We start from the raw sequence: 20821 nt of genomic DNA, 5'->3' as shown, positions 1-20821 counted from the left end.
CAGGAGGAGTACTGCCGGCGGGGTTTTCAGGAGGTTGCGTCTCCGAACATCTATAACTCCAGACTGTGGGAGACGTCGGGTCACTGGCAGCTTTACAGTGACAACATGTTCTCGTTCGCGGTGGAGCAAGACGTCTTCGCTCTGAAGCCCATGAACTGTCCTGGACACTGGTGAATCATCAACACCTCAATATCACATCTTCAGTGTGTCCGTCAAAAATAACACAATTATTTTTTATTTCAATGAAGTTAATGTACTATATTTTAGCTTGATTAAAATATTTTGTATTTTAAGGGGTTCATTCATTCATTTTATGGTACTAAATTATATTTACACTGTATTTATAATAGACCTGACAATTAAATTTCCAACTTAAACACAACTCAACCCAACCCAATTAAACTCTACACAACCCAACTAATCACAAATCAATACAACACAATCAAACGACTGAACCTAACAAAACACAACCCAACCTAACTTAACCCAGTTCAGCCCAACCTAGCTTAACATAACCCAACTCAACCCAACAAAACACAACTCAACCCAACCTTATTCAACCCAGTTCAGCCCAACCTAGCTAAACATAACCCAACTGAACTTAACCCACCCACCCAACTAAACACAACAACCCAACTCAAAACTAACTAAACACCCAACTAACCCTAACCTAACCCAACTCAACCCACACACCCACCCAACTCAACCCAGCCAACTAAACACAACAACCCACCCAACTAAAAGCAACAACCCAACTCAACCCACCCAACTAAACACAACAACCCACCCAACTCAACCCACCCACCCAACTAAACACAACAACCCAACTCAACCCAGCCAACTAAACACAACAACAAACCCAACTAAAATCAACAACCCAACTCAAGCCACCCAACAACCCAACTCAACCCACCCACCCACCCAACTAAACACAACAACCCAACTCAACCCATCATTATCTTCCTGTGTGTGTGTGTGTCAGTCTGATGTTCGGTCACCGGCCGCGCTCCTGGCGGGAGCTTCCTCTCAGACTGGCTGACTTCGGTGTGCTGCACCGGAACGAGCTCTCGGGAACGCTGACGGGCCTCACGAGGGTCCGGCGCTTCCAGCAGGACGACGCTCATATATTCTGCTCTATTGATCAGGTGAGCTGTGGCTTTAGTGTGAGTGTGATCTTCAGAAGACATCACAACCACAAGTGCACTTCATTCAACCTTCATCCTTTCCCTCGAAGCCCGAAAATTATACTTTTTTTCCTTCCAGAAAGTAATTTTTTGGTAAAGTTTTAGCATTTTTAGTTTGAATTTTGAGCATGTTTAGGTTTCTCTGTGTGTACTGAAGCATTCCTCACATTCCATTCATTCCTAAGGGGGTCAAATTGACCCAAGAGGGAAGGATTTGTTACTTTTTTGAATTTCAACCACAAAACTCCTCGAATCCATTCAGTTCTTTTTGTGTATTAGTGGTTCAAGTGCGACAAAAGTCCTGGGGTCTTGGACCCCTCTGAAGAACACTCAGTTTTTTAAGGTTAAGAAAGCTTGCTTTCCTCCACCGTCAAACCCACGATCACCTGTAACGCCTTCAACAGCTCATTCAGACTTTACAGGGTAGTTTGTTGGTGTTGTTTCAGATCGAGTCTGAGATGAAGGGTTGTCTGGATTTCTTGCGCTGCATCTACGACGTCTTCGGCTTCTCCTTCCAGCTGCATCTCTCCACGCGTCCCGAGAAGTTTCTGGGCGATGTTGCGGTGTGGAATCAAGCCGAGAAGGTTCCAGAATGCCATTTAACCGCTGTCTCTGAGATTTGGGGTTTTTGTTCAGTATAACTGAGGTTTTATTTGAACAGCAACTGGAGAACAGCCTGAATGAGTTCGGAGAGCCGTGGAAGCTGAATCCTGGCGATGGGGCTTTTTACGGACCAAAGGTCAGAACTCTTTATGACTGATGTTGCGTTCATAAATCACATCGACCTATAGAAGCTTGTTTTCATCACAGGAAACTTATTAAAAAAGGTAATTGTGACTTTTTATCAAGCAATTCTCACTTTTTTCTCATGAAAAAAAATTAAGCGTACAATTCTGACATTTTCTGACTCGTTTATCTCGTACAACTATGACTTTTTGTAAGTTATAAGGTGAGAATTGTGAAATATAAACTTGGAATTGCGAGAAAGTCGGAATTGCGATAAATAAACTGATTGTGAGAAAATTTTCAGAATTGCGAGAGAACCCATAATTGCAGAAAAATAATGAATTGCGAGATATTAAATTGCGATTACAATAAAAAAAAGTCAGAATTGGGAGAAATAAACTACGATTCCGAAAAAAATGTGGAATTGTGAGAGATAAATTGATTCCGAGAAAAATTCAGAATTGCGAGATATAAATTACGATTGCGGAAAAATTCAGAATTGTAAAGAACTCATAATTGCGAAAAATTCAGAATTGCGAGATATAAACTTGCGATTAAAAAAGGTCAGAATTGGGAGAAATAAACTACAATTCCAAAAAAAAATCTGAATTGCGAGATATGAATTACAATTACGAAATTATCTCAGAATTGTGACTTTATTTTTCAGAATTTCTCCTAATTGTAGTTTATATCTCGCAATTCAGAATTTTTTTCGGAATCGCAAAAAAATTTTTCTCACAATTATGACTTTTTTCCTGCAATCGTGGTTCATTTCTCTTAATTCTGAGTTTTCTCGCTATCCCAAGTTTATTTCTCGCAATTCTGACTTTTTGAATTTTTTCCGCAATCATAGTTTATTTCCCAAGCAATACTCGCTTTTATTTTTCCATGGCGGAAACAAGCTTCCATATCAAGACGTTTCCCAGCAGGAATATTAATTTCTCTGAACTCTTCTGCTCCAGATTGACATCCAGATTAAAGACGCCATCGGCCGTTATCATCAGTGCGCCACGATTCAGCTGGACTTCCAGTTACCCGTGCGCTTCAATCTGACATATGTGGGGTGAGAACAGCCCAGCACTCGCTGTAAACTCTCTGACGGCTTTGCAGTCTGTGTTGTAAAGATGCATTGTGTGATATTTAGGAGGATCTGTTGACAGAAATGCAATATCTTATACATAACTATGTTTTCAGTGGTCTATAAAGACCTTAATGAACCGTTATGTTTTTATTAGCTTAGAATGAGCAGTTTCTCTCTACACACACTCCTCCTTACATCAACATGTTTCTACGGTGGCCCTGAACGGACAAACGCTTTTCATCACTGTTATTCTTCATGTAAAGAAGCTGCTAAATTCAGCGAATAAAACACTGATAAAATGATGAACATGTAACAATAACATTCGCAATAACATCGTTTTACTGAATAATTAAGTAAACATAATTTCTTAACTTATCCTTGTAAAGAAACCTCATTGTTTAACTGGCTACTCTCTGCTGTCTCAGACGACGTCATCACTTCCTGTCGGCCACCTTAACTTCTGTTGGGTGCAATACACAACCTCACCACTAGATGCCGCTATAAATCACACACTACACCTTTAACTGTGTGAACCGTTGCAGGAAAGATGGGGATGACAAGGCCAGACCGGTGATCATTCACCGCGCCATTCTGGGATCAGTGGAGCGAATGATCGCCATCCTCACCGAGAACTACGCCGGGAAATGGTGAGGAACTGTTTCGAATAATTTTAATCAATGTTGTTATTGTTAGCTATAAGTAGGAACATTTTTGAAATTTAAATGGATCAGAAATAAGAAAACTGCTCTACATTAAGCGGCATTACAGCTGTCTTCGCAAAGCTGCATCACATTTTGGTTGTTGTCAGAAAAGTGATTGTACTATGAATGACTGTAGCCTCATAAATCATGGCTTCAGATGATTTGAGGTCTTTTAAGGGTTCTTGTTGCATCTGTGTTTCCTCAGGCCGCTGTGGTTGTCTCCACGTCAGGTGATGCTGGTGCCGGTTAACCCGTCCCTCGAAGAATATGCCAAACAGGTTCAACATCAGCTCTATCATCACTTACTGAACAACAGAGAATGTTTTTTGATGCTCTGTCTTTATATTTTTTAGACTATAAAAATAATCATGTTCCTGCTCTTATTATGAACGATTCATATGCACGATTACGAGAAAAAAGTCAGAATTGTGAGAAATAAACTACGATTGCGAGAAAAAAGTCAGAATTGCAAGATTACGAGAAAAAAGTCAGAATTGCAAGATTACGAGAAAAAAGTCAGAATTCCGAGAAATAAACTACGATTGCGAGAAAAAAGTCAGAATTGTGAGAAATAAACTACGATTGCGAGAAAAAAGTCAGAATTGTGAGAAATAAACTACGATTGCGAGAAAAAATTCAGAATTGCAAGATTACGAGAAAAAAGTCAGAATTGCAAGATTACGAGAAAAAAGCCAGAATTGCAAGATTACGAGAAAAAAGTCAGAATTCCGAGAAATAAACTACGATTGCGAGAAAAAAGTCAGAATTGCGAGAAATAACCTACGATTACGAGAAAAAAGTCAGAATTGCCAGAGATAATCTACGATTGCAAGAAAAACAGTCAGAATTGCGAGAAATAAACTACGATTACGAGAAAAAAGTCAGAATTGCAAGAGATAACCTACAATGACGAGAAAAAAAGTCAGTAAAAAGTCAAAAAAATTCACATTCACAAAAGAGAATTTAGAAACTAAAGTTGATCTTCCTCCCGCTCCAGGTCTGTAAACGGTTTGTTGAAGCCGGGTTTATGGCCGATGCTGATTTGGATTCCAGTTGCCTTCTGAACAAGAAAATTCGCAACGCACAGCTGGCGCAGTACAACTTCATCCTGGGTAAGACGTGAGGACTGACGAGCGAGTTTCCCGACACTGATACGCAGTGTCGGGTGTAACTCATTACAAGTAGCTTGGGTTACATAGTCAGATTACTTTTTCAAGTTAGTATTAAAGTAATTTACAACAAAATATATAAGTTACTTTTTCAAATAAGTAACTCTAGTTACTTTTTCACATTTATTGACTGACAGCTTTTTACATGACATGCGATTAGTTACTTTTTTGGGAGTAACGCAATATAATAAAAATGCATTACTTTTCATAAAAAGTAACACAAATAGTTACTTTTTTAGGAGTAAGGCATTACTTTTCATAAAAAGTAACTAAGTAGCGCAATTAGTTACTTTTTTGGAAGTAACACAAAATTATAATGCATTACTTTTCATAAAAAGTGACTTAGTAACGCAATTAGTTACTTTTTTAGGAGTAACGCAATATTTTAATGCGTTACTTTTAAAAGTAACTTTCCCCAACACTGATCCGTACACTGATACGCCAGCTGTCTGTGTTTGTGTGTGTTTGTCTGGCAGTGGTGGGCGAGAAGGAGCGTGTCACGAACAGTGTGAACGTGCGCACCAGAGACAACAAGGTGCACGGAGAAGTGTGTGTGGAGGAGGTGATGGCCAGACTGACTCGGATCCGACGGTCCCGCTGCCGCAGCGCTGAGGAACACTTCTGAGTCCCACAGGGTTCGTACAAGAATTTGAATTTGACTTTTTTTAAATTTAAGTCCTGGAAAACTCTTCAAAATAGCCATATTTATGAAGAAGTATTAGAAGAGTGCTTGAAATTACTATCTTTTCACATAAAATTAACGCTGCAGCCCGTCTGATATATAGAGCTATTTCGCATGATGTTAAGTTTATGATAAGTATATAATACAACTTTCATTCTTCAGGTTGATCGATTATTCATGGTAAAAAATCAGTTTGAATAGGAAGACAATATCTTTGTTATAGTATCCTTTCAATGGTTAAGGGGATTTCCCATGCCTGATTGTAGTTCTTTGAAAAAACTAGTGCTTGAAAAGTCCTGGAATTTCATTTTACAGAGTCTGTACGAACCCTGGTCTGAGATGAAGGCCACAGATGGGAATATGAAGAAGGAAAACTGCACTGTTTACTCTGAGCGATGGCATTCGGAAGATGATCTGTGAACCAACGGCTTTGTTCGCTGGCCGTGTGATATGATATGATGGTGTGTCTGGATGTTTGTGTTCAAGTGCTGACGGTTTGCAATAAAGAGACTCAAAGATTCAGCATCATGTTTCTGGTTTGTTATTCTCTGTCACACACGTACAGCTTTGTACGGCACACACACACGTACGGCATTCAGAATCTTTAATTAGTTAATTAAATAATTAAGTATTCCCTTTGACATTTTACTCCATTATAAATCACGCAATGCTAGGGTTATTATAGTTAACAGAAATATTTTTGTTACTTAAAATAAAATATAAAAAAATATATATTAAAGGATTAGTTTACCCAAAAATTAATATTTCATTAATTACTCTCCCTCAATTTGTTCAATACCTGTTGAACTTTCGCGCGTTCACGAGAGCAGCGTTGCAGATTAATATTTTGTAAACAAAGTGGTAAAAAATAATAATAATTGGTGTGCAAACAAGCCCCTCGTCGCTTCATAAAACTGAGGTTGAACCACTGGAGTCGAATGGATTGCTTTTATGAAAGTGGTAGTTGCGTAGCTATCACTGGAGGGTACGCTCTTATATTTCATTGAAAATATCTTAATTTGTGCTCCTAAGATTAACAATAGTCTTACGGGTTTTGAACGACATGAGGGTGAGTGATTAATGGCAGAATTGTCATTTTCGGGTAAACTATCCCTTTTAATTTCAATTTCAGCAAGACAAGCCCGAATGCCTTCTCTTGGTTAGAAAAATAAAGAAATATATCTTCATGGGAAACGTTTAGATATTTTTTTTTTAAAGCGAGATAAATAACTTAAATTCTCCCTAAAAAGATTGAATAAATAAAGCAATCGTTCTTCCTCCGTTATTGGACTTTTATTTTGAACTATCAGCCGTTTGGACTCTTGCGGAAGCGGAAGTGGGAGACCGTCCGTCGGGCAGCACAACAGAACAAAACCAGTGTTCGGGATGCCAGCGAACGGACTGAAATGGGTTTTTGAACGCGGACGGAACATCATGAGCTCTTATATGATCCTGGTTCTGCTGCTGCTGGACATTTACTCCAAATGTGTAATCGGTAAGAGCTAAACAGTGCTTCGGTAGCACTCTATTAGCGCGGTGTTGTAAGTTACCGCTGTTTTTGGTACAGTACATCAGTGATGTCATGTGAACCATGTAAATACTAGGGTTTATTCATATTGTAAACACATTTACAGGGTATTATGTTGTATTTTAAAGATACGCTTTAATCATGTCATCAGCGAAGGACAATAAAATAAGAAAAATCAGCTCTTCCCCATTTAACGTTAGTAGGACTACACAATAACATAATTAAATTAAATTATGGAAACTAAAACAATAAAAAGTAACAATACTATGTACTAAAAATAAAACATGAGTATTTATAATAATAATATATATTATTATGATTGATTATATTTTACAGAACAACCATAAAGTTGCAATGCTATTGAATACAAATTGAATGTGAAAAAACATTTTTTTCATTTGATTTATTTTACCATGGCCTGAAATTTTATTTGCACATGCCTGAAACACACACACACACACACACACACAAGTGATGTGGTCTCTCTCTCCTCAGGGTATCTGAGTTCTGCTCATGTTGGTCAGGATCCCCCGTTCACGGCTCAGCAGAACCCAGTGATGAGCAGCCCAGCGGCCCTGACCTCGTCCTCAGGTGAGACTCACACACACACACACACACTCACTCTCTCACACACACACACACACTTACGTCCTCAGGTGAGACTCACCCTCAAACACTTCCTCAGGTGAGACTCACACACACACTCACTCACTCTCTCACACACACACACACACTTACGTCCTCAGGTGAGACTCACCCTCAAACACTTCCTTAGGTGAGACTCACACACACATACACTCTCACACTCACTCTCACACACACACTTACTCTCACACACACACACGAAAACACACTCACACTTACTTCCTCAGGTGAGACTCACCCTCAAACACTTCCTCAGGTGAGACTCACACACACATACACTCTCACACTCACTCTCACACACACACACTCACACTTACTTCCTCAGGTGAGACTCGCCCTCAAACACTTCCTCAGGTGAGACACACACACTTCCTCCGGTGAGCCTTTCACACACTGCCTCATGCAGACGAGCAGCAGTGTGAGACTGAAACGTGTGTGTGTGTGCAGCGGCTCCAGTGCTGACAGAGAACTACACGTCCAGGTGTCCCAGTGGAGGTCTGTGCATCAAACTGCCGTCCGAATGCATCAACTGCTCGTTTCATCACAACTGCACCTTCGGGCGACCGGCAAACTTCACCTGCAGGAGCCGAGCCGGCGTTCACTGCGTGGTGAGAAACATTCCTATCTAGTAGAGCCCGACCGATATGGATTTTTGGGGGCCGATACCGATATATCGGCCGACATTATTTGTGTACAGTAGCAATATTATTTATGTGTATTATAGTACAGTACCAGTCAAAAGTTTGGACACACTTTCCTATTGGTGTGTACAAACTTTTGATGGGTGCTGTATTACAAAGTATTTAAACAGAATAAATATATAAACGTTTTGCAATGATCACTCAAATCTGGTGATCGAACACTTGTGTGACAAAGATATGTAATGGAGGCAGGGGGAATGATAGAATGAGAATGATACATTTGAGCTGTAACCAAACTAGTTTGTGTTGCATGTTATATTATATTATATTCTAAATACTGTTGCATAATCTTCACTAACGGCTTTGTCTTTTAATTTAGTCACGTTATATAAAACAACTTGTATCAATAAATATATCAAAAGTGTCACTGACATTATCTTCTATTTTTAGTCTTAATTCCTCTAATCTCTACAAGTGGAGGAATAACTCAGATCTTTTTACTAAAGTAAAATGTATAATATCATAATTAATTAATTATTAATTACATAATGTAAAGACTTTTATACTATTTTAAATAAGTAATAAGCCAAATGTACCTACTAAACGTGAAACTAGGCTACTCTTAATGCAAAATGGCCCTATATAAAGTGTTATAATTATATAAATGATTGGAATATTGCTTGATGTTGTAACGTAGCGTTATAGGCAGAATGAGCTTTAACACGGTGTCTACACACCGGACGCGGCCGTTATTGCTCGCGTGAGTCGCAACAGCTGTTTACCCGAGACGCGGATAAGCACCCGTTACAGAGCAGAATGGGCCATCCGTTTCCTGTCGGAGATTTGTCGCTCGCGCCACGCATTTTAATCAATGTTTAACAAATCAATTGCCTGGAATTAATAAATAAGAAGTAACTATAGCAGACAATATAATCAGGACTTCTCAGCTGAAGGCTTGCAATAGTCACAAGCTCACACAATACGTGACAGAGGCTGGCAGCAGAGAAATCACTTCAGTGAATTACACTGCGCAAATCAAAAGTAATAGTCTACTACCCACTGGATGAAGAAGGGTTGGCTCTCAACAGAACATAATATTCATTTTATTTTATTTTTCGTGTTCGCATTTATGAGGTAAAAACGGACATGACAAGCTCCGCAAGCGGCACTAAAGTGCTTTAAAACTTTCACATAGACCTCGAACAGAAAGCACGGAGCCTTTCATTAAAGTCAATTTCGTTTTGTATTAATTATATCTTAATTTTAATCAATGTTTCATCAACCAAATGCCTGGATTTAATTAATAAGAAGTAAATATAACAGATAATAGATAATCTCAAAACGGAGGCGCCGGCGAGTGAACTGCAACTCGTCTCATAAATGAACCGAAACTCAGCGTATAGACCTGAGAAATATATCTATTGAAATGTCTACTTTTAAACAGAACAAATCAAAACGAAAGACAAACTCCTCTCTGCTTATGTAATCCTTCTGAAATGTACATTTCTCTCTGGCGCGTTCCAAGATCGCATCCTCAACTTCATCTTTGCAGCCCACAATGACTGAAAACACTTGTTATTAATAAACAATTAAAGTGTCTCCTTGCTATATTTGATGTATTCATATCATTGCTTTTGCCAGTTCATTGTGACAGCTTTTAGGTTCTTTATTGGCAGCACCACCCTTACATGAATCACTGCACGCCGCATTTTTTTTATATTTATTTATCGGCCATTATAAATGCCAATACCGATAGTTATGAAAATGCCTAATATCGGCCGATAATATTGGTCGGGATCTACTATCTAGCAGAAACATTCCCATGCAGAAACATTCCCATCCGGCAGAAACATTCCCATCCATCAGAAACATTCCCATCCGGCAGAAACATTCCCATCCGGCAGAAACATTCCCATCCGGCAAGAAACATTCCCATCCGGCAGAAACATTCCCATCCGGCAGAAACATTCCCATCCGGCAGAAACATTCCCATCCATCAGAAACATTCCCATGCAGCAGAAACATTCCCATCCGGCAGAAACATTCCCATCCATCAGAAACATTCCCATCCGGCAGAAACATTCCCATCCATCAGAAACATTCCCATCCGGCAGAAACATTCCCATCCGGCAGAAACATTCCCATCCGGCAGAAACATCCATCAGAAACATTCCCATCCGGCAGAAACATTCCCATCCATCAGAAACATTCCCATCCGGCAGAAACATTCCCATCCGGCAGAAACATTCCCATCCGGCAGAAACATTCCCATCCATCAGAAACATTCCCATCCATCAGAAACATTCCCATCCGGCAGAAACATTCCCATCCGGCAGAAACATTCCCATCCGGCAGAAACATTCCCATCCATCAGAAACATTCCCATCCATCAGAAACATTCCCATCCGGCAGAAACATTCCCATCCGGCAGAAACATTCCCATCCGGCAGAAACATTCCCATCCGGCAGAAACATTCCCATCCGGCAGAAACATTCCCATCCGGCAGAAACATTCCCATCCGGCAGAAACATCCATCAGAAACATTCCCATCCGGCAGAAACATTCCCATCCATCAGAAACATTCCCATCCGGCAGAAACATTCCCATCCGGCAGAAACATTCCCATCCGGCAGAAACATTCCCATCCGGCAGAAACATTCCCATCCGGCAGAAACATTCCCATCCATCAGAAACATTCATACGACGTAGGCTGTGTGTAGCGCGCACTCAATTCTACGCGGACGCAAGTGCTGTGATTGGGACACTTGAACCGCTCCCTCGGGTTTCACACGCTCCCTCTGCATTTGTAATTGTGCGTCAACGCGGACAACGACGCCAAAGTATAAATGAAAACCAAGGCGCAGTCTATAGCGTAGAGGCTCCGCGTAGGTCCGACGTAGAAGCATAAATCAGCCTTAAGGGGGCAGCACTACTGAAATCCATAAAAAACGTCTGTTACTTTAAGTCAGGGGTAGGCAAGTTCGGTCCTAGAGAGCCGCTGCCCTGCAGAATTTAGTTCCAACCCTAATCAAACACACCTGAACAAGCTAATCAATGTGTTCAGGATTACTAAGGCTATAGGCAGGTGAGGTTTATTTCAGTGTTGGAGCCAAACTCTGCAGGACAGCGGCTCTCTAGGACCGAACTTTCCTACCCCTGCTTTAAAGATGAACTGAACTGAAATTTTGAAAAAATGTGATATAACAGATGTATGTTCTTTATTCTCATTGGTACAATTATTAAAATGGCAGAATTTGTTAAAAGGGATAAAATGGTACGTTGAAAATGTTGTTGTTGTTACACGGCCGCCGCCATGTTGGATTTCAACATTCGACTACGTCACTGGCATGGTAGGCTACTCCGTTGCTTCTCCGTTGCTTCTCTCTACCCTCTGCCTTGTCAACAAAATTATTGTAGTCGTGATTTCTCGTGTTTAATCCAAGGTACGAGAGACAGATGTGTTGAAAACGTCAATGAGTACATGAAGCGTCTGACATCAAATGTTTTATTTAGCTACAAGTCCAACGCATACTAGAATCCTTGATATTCAGCTGAGGGGAAAAGATGTAACGTTAACGTTAGTTCACTGCACAGGATAGGAACGAATCTTATTCCTCCTTCCCAAATGCCCCCTCGCCCAAAGAGTGAACTGCCGGTACGCTGTTAACCTTAACAGTCGAAGAAAAGGATATAAATTAGCCTAGCCTAGCCCAGTCGCCAATTCGTAAAATACACTGTTACATACCAGCTACTTATGGGGTGCTCCAGCGTCTCAGCTCGGACATCCCTTAGAGATAGCATAGCCACCCTCGACACGTCTCTCTCACCGCACAGCATCTGAAATGAACGGTGCATGGTGATGCATTTTTGCCGATCAATAAATGTTCCAGGTTGACCTCTCTTCAACAGATCGACTCCGGTGCGGTGTCCATGCTCCGGCAGCGCCCGCGCGCACAGTACAGGATCGTTTGGGGGGAAGTGTGTATGTGTGGAGCCTGAAACTGGTCGTCCTCCATGTGGTGGTAGTCAGACACTACTGGCCTGTCCCTCACAGGCTCAAATGCGTAACTCATGCCATTAAACGTACTCATTTTCGTGTGTGTATATACGACTTGCAGCTGTTGCCTATATACCTTCGCGGGTCCTACCATGCCAGTGACGTCATCGAAATTGCCAGCGTAACAAACGCAATTTTTGTGCTGCTTAAAAAAAGCTAAATTGATATTTTTAGTTTAAATGTTTAATGTAAATTACTTTTAATTGTCATAAACAACATGTTATCAACGTTGATTTTTTTCAGTTCAGTTCATCTTTAAGTAAACTATCTGTTAAGTAAAATAAAATATTTAGCTGGTTCCAGAATGAGCGTAACACTGTGTGTGTGTGTTCCAGAACCAGCATAACAGTGTGTGTGTGTGTTCCAGAACCAGCATAACAGTGTGTGTGTGTTCCAGAACCAGCATAACAGTGTGTGTGTGTTCCAGAACCAGCATAACAGTGTGTGTGTGTTCCAGAACCAGCATAACAGTGTGTGTGTGTTCCAGAACCAGCATAACAGTGTGTGTGTTTTCCAGAACCAGCGTAACACTGTGTGTGTGTGTTCGTTCCAGAACCAGCATAACAGTGTGTGTGTGTGTGTGTGCGCTTACCAGAACCAGCGTAACACTGTGTGTGTGTGTGTGTGTGTGCGCTTACCAGAACCAGCGTAACACTGTGTGTGTGTGTTCGTTCCAGAACCAGCATAACAGTGTGTGTATGTGTGTTTTCCAGAACCAGCATAACACTGTGTGTGCGCTTACCAGAACCAGCATAATACTGTGTGTGTGTGTGTTCCAGAACGAGCATAACACTGTGTGTGTGTGCTTACCAGAACCAGCGTAACACTGTGTGTGTGTGCTTACCAGAACCAGCGTAACACTGTGTGTGTGTGCTTACCAGAACCAGCGTAACACTGTGTGTGTGTGCTTACCAGAACCAGCGTAACACTGTGTGTGTGTGCTTACCAGAACCAGCGTAACACTGTGTGTGTGTGTGTTCCAGAACCAGCATAACATTGTGTGTGCGCTTACCAGAACCAGCATAATACTGTGTGTGTGTGTGTTCCAGAACGAGCATAACACTGTGTGTGTTCCAGAACCAGCGTAACACTGTGTGTGTGTGCTTACCAGAACCAGCGTAACACTGTGTGTGTGTGTTTTCCAGAACCAGCGTAACACTGTGTGTGCGCTTACCAGAACCAGCGTAACACTGTGTGTGTGTGTGTTCCAGAACGAGCATAACACTGTGTGTGTTCCAGAACCAGCGTAACACTGTGTGTGTGTGCTTACCAGAACCAGCGTAACACTGTGTGTGTGTGCTTACCAGAACCAGCGTAACACTGTGTGTGTGTGTGTGTTCCAGAACCAGCATAACAGTGTGTGTACGTGTGTTTTCCAGAACCAGCGTAACACTGTGTGTGTGTGCTTACCAGAACCAGCGTAACACTGTGTGTGTGTGTGTTCCAGAACCAGCATAACATTGTGTGTGCGCTTACCAGAACCAGCATAATACTGTGTGTGTGTGTGTTCCAGAACGAGCATAACACTGTGTGTGTTCCAGAACCAGCGTAACACTGTGTGTGTGTGCTTACCAGAACCAGCGTAACACTGTGTGTGTGTGTTTTCCAGAACCAGCGTAACACTGTGTGTGCGCTTACCAGAACCAGCGTAACACTGTGTGTGTGTGTGTGTTCCAGAACGAGCATAACACTGTGTGTGTTCCAGAACCAGCGTAACACTGTGTGTGTGTGCTTACCAGAACCAGCGTAACACTGTGTGTGTGTGCTTACCAGAACCAGCATAATACTGTGTGTGTGTGTGTTCCAGAACGAGCATAACACTGTGTGTGCGTGTGTTCCAGAACGAGCATAACACTGTGTGTGTTCCAGAACCAGCGTAACACTGTGTGTGTGTGTGTGTTCCAGAACCAGCGTAACACTGTGTGTGTGTGTGTGTTCCAGAACCAGCATAATACTGTGTGTGTGTTCCAGAACGAGCATAACACTGTGTGTGTGTGTGTTCCAGAACGAGCATAACACTGTGTGTGTTCCAGAACCAGCGTAACACTGTGTGTGTGTGTGTGTTCCAGAACCAGCGTAACACTGTGTGTGTGTGTGTGTTCCAGAACCAGCGTAACACTGTGTGTGTGTGTGTTCCAGAACGAGCATAACACTGTGTGTGCGTGTGTTTTCCAGAACCAGCGTAACACTGTGTGTGTGTGTGTGCGCTTACCAGAACCAGCGTAACACTGTGTGTGTGTGTTCGTTCCAGAACCAGCGTAACACTGTGTGTGTGTGTGTGTGTGTGTGTGCGCTTAACAGAACCAGCGTAACACTGTGTGTGTGTGTGTGTGTGCGCTTACCAGAACCAGCGTAACACTGTGTGTGTGTGTTCGTTCCAGAACCAGCATAACAGTGTGTGTACGTGTGTTTTCCAGAACCAGCATAACAGTGTGTGTGTGTGTTCCAGAACGAGCATAACACTGTGTGTGTTCCAGAACCAGCGTAACACTGTGTGTGTGTGCTTACCAGAACCAGCGTAACACTGTGTGTGTGTGCTTACCAGAACCAGCGTAACACTGTGTGTGTGTGCTTACCAGAACCAGCGTAACACTGTGTGTGTGTGCTTACCAGAACCAGCGTAACACTGTGTGTGTGTGTGTTCCAGAACCAGCATAACATTGTGTGTATGTGTGTTTTCCAGAACCAGCGTAACACTGTGTGTGCGCTTACCAGAACCAGCGTAACACTGTGTGTGTGTGTGTGTGTGTGTGCTTAACAGAACCAGCGTAACAGTGTGTGTGTGTGTGCGCTTACCAGAACCAGCGTAACACTGTGTGTGTGTGTTCGTTCCAGAACCAGCATAACAGTGTGTGTGTGTGTGTGAACCAGCATAACATTGTGTGTGTGTGTTTTTCCAGAACCAGCGTAACACTGTGTGTGTGTGTGTGTGTGTGTGTGTGTTCCAGAACGAGCTTAACACTGTGAGTGCGCTTACCAGAACCAGCGTAACACTGTGTGTGTGTGTTCGTTCCAGAACCAGCTTAACAGTGTGTGTGTGTGTGTGTGTTCCAGAACCAGCATAACATTGTGTGTGTGTGTGTGTTTTCCAGAACCAGCTTAACACTGTGTGTGTCCAGAACGAGTGTAACACTGTGTGTGTGTGTGTGTTCCAGAACGAGCTTAACACTGTGTGTGCGCTTACCAGAACCAGCGTAACATTGTGTGTGTGTGTGTTCGTTCCAGAACCAGCATAACAGTGTGTGTGTGTGTGTGTTCGTTCCAGAACCAGCATAACTGTGTGTGTGTGTTCCAGAACCAGCATAACATTGTGTGTGTGTGTTTTCCAGAACCAGCGTAACACTGTGTGTGTGTGCTTACCAGAACCAGCGTAACACTGTGTGTGTGTGTGTTCGTTCCAGAACATTTACATTTTACATTTATTCATTTAGCTGACGCTTTTATCCAAAGCGACTTACAATTGCTATATATGTCAGAGGTCGCACGCCTCTGGAGCAAATAGGGGTTAAGAGTCTTGCTCAGGGACACATTGGTGTCTCACAGTGGATTCGAACCCGGGTCTCTCACACCAAAGGCATGTGTCTTATCCACTGCGCCATCACCACCCCAGAAACAGCATAACTGTGTGTGTGTGTGTGTTTTCCAGAACCAGCATAACATTGTGTGTGTGTGTTCCAGAACGATTGTAACACTGTGTGTGTGTGTGTGTGTGTGTGTGTGTTCCAGAACGAGCTTAACACTGTGTGTGTGTGTGTGTGTGTGTGTGTGTGTGTGTTCCAGAACGAGCGTAACACTGTGTGTGTGTGTGTGTGTGTGTGTTCCAGAACGAGCATAACACTGTGTGTGTGTTCCAGAACCAGCGTAACACTGTGTGTGCGTGTGCGTGTGTGTGTGTGTGTGTGTGTGTGTGTGTGTCAATCGTTCCTCAATTGCACGAGAGTAGCCTAAGCTGCTGCTAATTTGCAATATACAACTACGAAGTTCTTACCTGTGTGTTATGACGTTTCTTAGGTTGAAGCAACAATCCAAAATCGTAAAGAGTAAAGCCGATGTAAGATTAATAAAATGGCTGCAAGAGAAGGCAAAATATGCGTTGTTGGCGGAAAAATGAAGTCTGAAGTTAAAAAGTTTTTCTTAAATGTCTGTGGCGTCCTCGAGTGGCGAGCTTCGTGATTGCATCATTAGAAAATTGCATTGTATAATGAGCCTAAAAGATGGAATACATTTTCCCAAGAGATCGGCTCCGTACGCATTACAAGCCGAACCATCCCGGTGGTTGGACCATTTTTCCTGCCGACCAAAATCCGCGCTGGAGCGAACACCACAACGTTGCGCAACATCAAATGGCAAATGTAATGAAAGCGGAACGAAACTCATTATTTTGTGCTTCACGGACCGTTTATCAGTTCGGACGAGAAACAAGAAACATGAATGACCTAGTTATAGGTTTTAAGTCCACAGATCATACACCATGGATTTAATGTAGTAACACTAACTTGTAACCATGGAAGTTTGGCAGAAATATTAAAATGCTTTCAAGTACGTCACACATCTTTTTCCAACACTTCAAAACTCAAATGTTATATGTTATTTAAATGTTATTTTTATTGTGATGACCAAAACATTATTTGTTCATCCTTCAAAGATTACCTCCATTTATAAAACTAAAAGTTTCAAGATGTAGGAAAACTCACAATTATTTAAAAATATTTTTTCTTTTAATAAATAGGAAATTTCTATGGCATTTCTTTATTTTTGCTGTATCGAAAACGTACCGAACCGTGACACCACTGTATCGTATCAAGCCGAACCGTGAATTTTGTGAACCGTTACACCCCTATTAAAAATATAAAATAACAATAAAGACTTTATTGAATAATATTTTATTATTTTAAAAAGTTTAGGAGTCTTTAAATCAATAATGTCTCATATCTTTATGTACTAGTAATTCTGTACAATAATAGGTCAAATGCAGCAAGTCAAAAGACCAACTGGACCTTCTTTACCAGTTTGCACACATTTCTGTGAAGGATTGCAAAAATATCGTCTGAATATCGATATCGAGATATTGAAAAAAAAATTGAGATATTCATTTTTGTCAATATCTCCCACCCCTAGTGTAACACCGTGTGTGTGTTCCAGAACGAGCATAACACTGTGTGTGTGTGTATGTGTTCCAGAACGAGCGTAACACTGTGTGTGTGTGTGTGTATGTGTTCCAGAACGAGCGTAACACTGTGTGTGTGTATGTGTTCCAGAACGAGCGTAACACTGTGTGTGTGTGTGTGTGTGTGTGTGTGTGTGTGTGTGTGTGTGTGTATGTGTTCCAGAACGAGCATAACACGATGTGTGTGCGTGTGTTTCAGAACGAGCGTAACACTGTGTGTGTGTGTGTGTGTGTGTGTGTGTGTGTGTATATGTTCCAGAACGAGCGTAACACTGTGTGTGTGTGTGTGTGTGTGTGTGTGTGTGTGTGTGTGTGTATGTGTTCCAGAACGAGCATAACACGATGTGTGTGCGTGTGTTTCAGAACGAGCGTAACGAGCCTCAGCAGAACTTCTCGCTGGCGATGGTGTGTCTCTTCTGCTGGCAGCTCGACCCGTCTCAGTACCGATGCTCAAACTCCACCAGCTGTCAGACAGTGTCCTGTCCTCGCACACGCTACAACTCCTCCTGTACTGTGCTGGAGCATGTGCACTGCCTGGGTACACACACACACACACACACACACACACACACACACACACACACATACACACACACACACGTAATGTTTTTTATACTGTACAAATTGTATATTCTGACCCCTTACACTAACCCGACCCCGAAACCTGTACACACACACACACACACACAGATTGATCTCATGTGGAACTTACTGATGTGTGTGTGTGTGTGTGTGTGTGTGTGTGTGTGTGTGTGTGTGTGTGTTTGTTGTGCACAGGGAAGCGAGTGTTTCAGAAGCGTGTGTTCTGTAACTGGACTGGAGGATATAAGTGGTCCACGGCTCTCGCCCTCAGGTGAGCCACTTCACACTTATTTCATTCCTTTGATTCAGTGTAATCGGTTTTAGTATGATGCACAGGTGAACTTTGTTGAACTTTTGTTTGTGTGTGTGTGTGTGCGCAGCATCACTCTGGGAGGCTTCGGCGCGGACCGCTTCTATCTGGGTCAGTGGAGGGAAGGTCTGGGGAAACTCTTCAGCTTCGGGGGTCTGGGCATCTGGACCCTCATCGATGTTCTGCTGATCGGGGTCGGGTACGTGGGGCCGGCCGACGGGTCACTGTACATCTGACGGTTCTCAACGCTGTTCTTGACTCTCACACGCACACACACACACACGGTTCCTGACGCTGTTACTGCAACTCCTACTTCCCAGATTTACAAACCGATTCGCACGCGTCGCGATCCAAACTCCCACTGTAGCAGATTCCCATCTGCTCTGAGTGTGTGTTCCTGCCTTAAGCTGCTCGTCACACACACACACACTCAGACTTGACGCTCGCACGTACGCACGCACACACGCATGCAAACACACCCATACACTCTACGCACACAGATACCCTTACTCTCACAAACAAACACACACACACACCCTCACACACACACACTCTCACCAACAAACACACACACACACTGTCACTCACACTCAAACACACACTCACACACACTGATCTGGGCCAAGGACGCAGAAGATGGTCAAATATGTACAATATGTATCTAAACTCATCTGTGTCAGTGCATGTGTAAATATAAGTGTATATATGAGTGATTCTCTGTGCTGAATGTTGATTTCTGAATAAACACTGTTAGGGTTGATGATTCTCACCTGTGTTTGGTTGTGTGTAATAATATCCTCTCAGATTCAAGGCAAAACCCTCCCTGTGAATCAAGTCATCACTAACATTCTACATTTAATTGATCATTAAAATTGCAAACATTTCTGAAATGTTGTGCAAATATGCAAATTAGGTATTAGCTAATTAAATATGCACTCATTTGCATACAAAATCAGTTTGATTTTGTTTAGCTAAAGGTTTTTCCAGAGGGGATTTTGGATATAAATCAGAAAATACTGTCAAACATATGGAAAACATAAATTTTCATAGATGAATGAAACATTCAGAATATAGATATGAATAAAACGGTGTAAAGCTGGAGAAGTGAAAGATTTCTGACTCAAACTCTCCGCCTTTAAAGATTGGGACTGAAATCTACAGATGCTGATAGATCAAGTGCAATAAAATAAACAGGTAAATGTGTGTTTTGAAGGTTTTCTGTCCACTAGTCTGAAAGGAGACGAATGTTAGGAAGTAAAATTGAGCGGTGCATGAAAAACAGTGTTTCCTGGAATAGCTGTTTCTGATTGGTCGATTGTGCCACATATTGATGCATCCGGCTGATGCTTTTATCCACAATGACTTCCATTACAGGTACGGTCCACGTTTACTCAGTTCATGCATTCTCTGGGAATCGACCTTTGACACCAAGCTGTTCTATTTGAGCTACACGGATTTCACATTGCACTTTTGTAGACTGTTTATTTAGTTAGAAAGACGGGACATCACTACAAGACTACTTATCAAATGTAGATGAAATATTGAAGTAGCTGAACCCTAAACAAAAATCAGCTGTTCAGCTTCTCTGGTAAGTGTCTCTATATATGGTTTAATTTCATTTGTTTTCTATTCCAGCAATTAAGAATGAAATTTTAACTGGGAAACAGGAAACACTGAGTAAAAAAAGTATTTTTGCAGATTTAATACTCATTGTCAGAGGTTTATCACATCACTATCAGCGCTAGTTCTAGTTAAACAGTTCCAAATATTTGTGGAATGTAAAAATGTCCTTTTCCTCTATGGATGATCATTGAATAGTCATTTTTAAGAACATGATGTTTTGAGATGCAGCGTAACTGCTATTGAAATCCAGTTCCAGCCTGAACAAACATCTTTCTTTCTCTCAGGAACACAATCTCTGTCATCGTGACCGAATGTAAGTGCTTCTTTCTTCTTTCATATTTTGACCCACATTTGTGTTGTTAGTCCGTTACATCCAGAGCTTCTGTTCCCACTTTCAGTTTCCTCTTTATAAAGCACAAATACTGAGACTACACACTGCCATCTTACTAAACAGCACTGCAATATGTTAGATATTAAAAGGGATCATGTAAAATCTGTTATCAGTCTCTTTTGTTTCATGCACACGTCAATTGTCAATTAAAGCACATTGTGCATTCTGAAGAAATGCAGTATGCTAATGTATTAATAAGAGAACTATCCACATTCACAGCAACAAAAACTACCACGAATTGTCCAATAAATGTTGTTTCTTATGCTCAACTAGCATTAAAAAAGCCTATTTTTCAGACTTGGCCAGCCAATGCGCATGTGCAGTTTTAAGCGC

The 20821-nt window shown here is 41.7% G+C and overlaps 2 protein-coding genes across 6 annotated transcripts in view; both read left to right on the top strand.

Moving 5' to 3' along the window:
• The window catches only part of tars3 (threonyl-tRNA synthetase 3), a 20043-nt gene extending 13978 nt beyond the window's left edge, over positions 1-6065 (top strand). For all 5 annotated transcript variants that reach the window (XM_077194655.1, XM_077194659.1, XM_077194658.1 and 2 more), the window contains 10 exons: positions 4-170; positions 983-1145; positions 1631-1768; positions 1846-1923; positions 2873-2973; positions 3534-3638; positions 3898-3970; positions 4690-4804; positions 5338-5496; positions 5859-6065. In XM_077194655.1, coding sequence (XP_077050770.1) covers positions 4-170; positions 983-1145; positions 1631-1768; positions 1846-1923; positions 2873-2973; positions 3534-3638; positions 3898-3970; positions 4690-4804; positions 5338-5486 — 1089 coding nt within the window. In that variant the 3' untranslated portion in view covers positions 5487-5496; positions 5859-6065. The remainder of the gene's footprint in view (positions 1-3; positions 171-982; positions 1146-1630; positions 1769-1845; positions 1924-2872; positions 2974-3533; positions 3639-3897; positions 3971-4689; positions 4805-5337; positions 5497-5858) is intronic.
• Positions 6066-6859: 794 nt separating this feature from the next.
• Positions 6860-19243, top strand: tm2d3 (TM2 domain containing 3). The gene is made up of 6 exons (XM_077194634.1): positions 6860-7038; positions 7567-7662; positions 8164-8324; positions 17946-18120; positions 18360-18435; positions 18545-19243. Exons 1-6 carry the CDS (start codon positions 6930-6932, stop codon positions 18708-18710), a joined length of 783 nt encoding a protein of 260 aa, XP_077050749.1. The 5' UTR covers positions 6860-6929; the 3' UTR covers positions 18711-19243.
• Positions 19244-20821: the final 1578 nt, after the last annotated feature.

The sequence above is a fragment of the Siphateles boraxobius genome, unplaced genomic scaffold (assembly GCF_051911475.1).
Source record: "Siphateles boraxobius isolate OS27281-9 unplaced genomic scaffold, OSU_SipBor_1 32, whole genome shotgun sequence".
Taxonomy (NCBI): Eukaryota; Metazoa; Chordata; class Actinopteri; order Cypriniformes; family Leuciscidae; genus Siphateles; species Siphateles boraxobius.
This window is presented reverse-complemented; position numbering and strand designations above follow the sequence as displayed.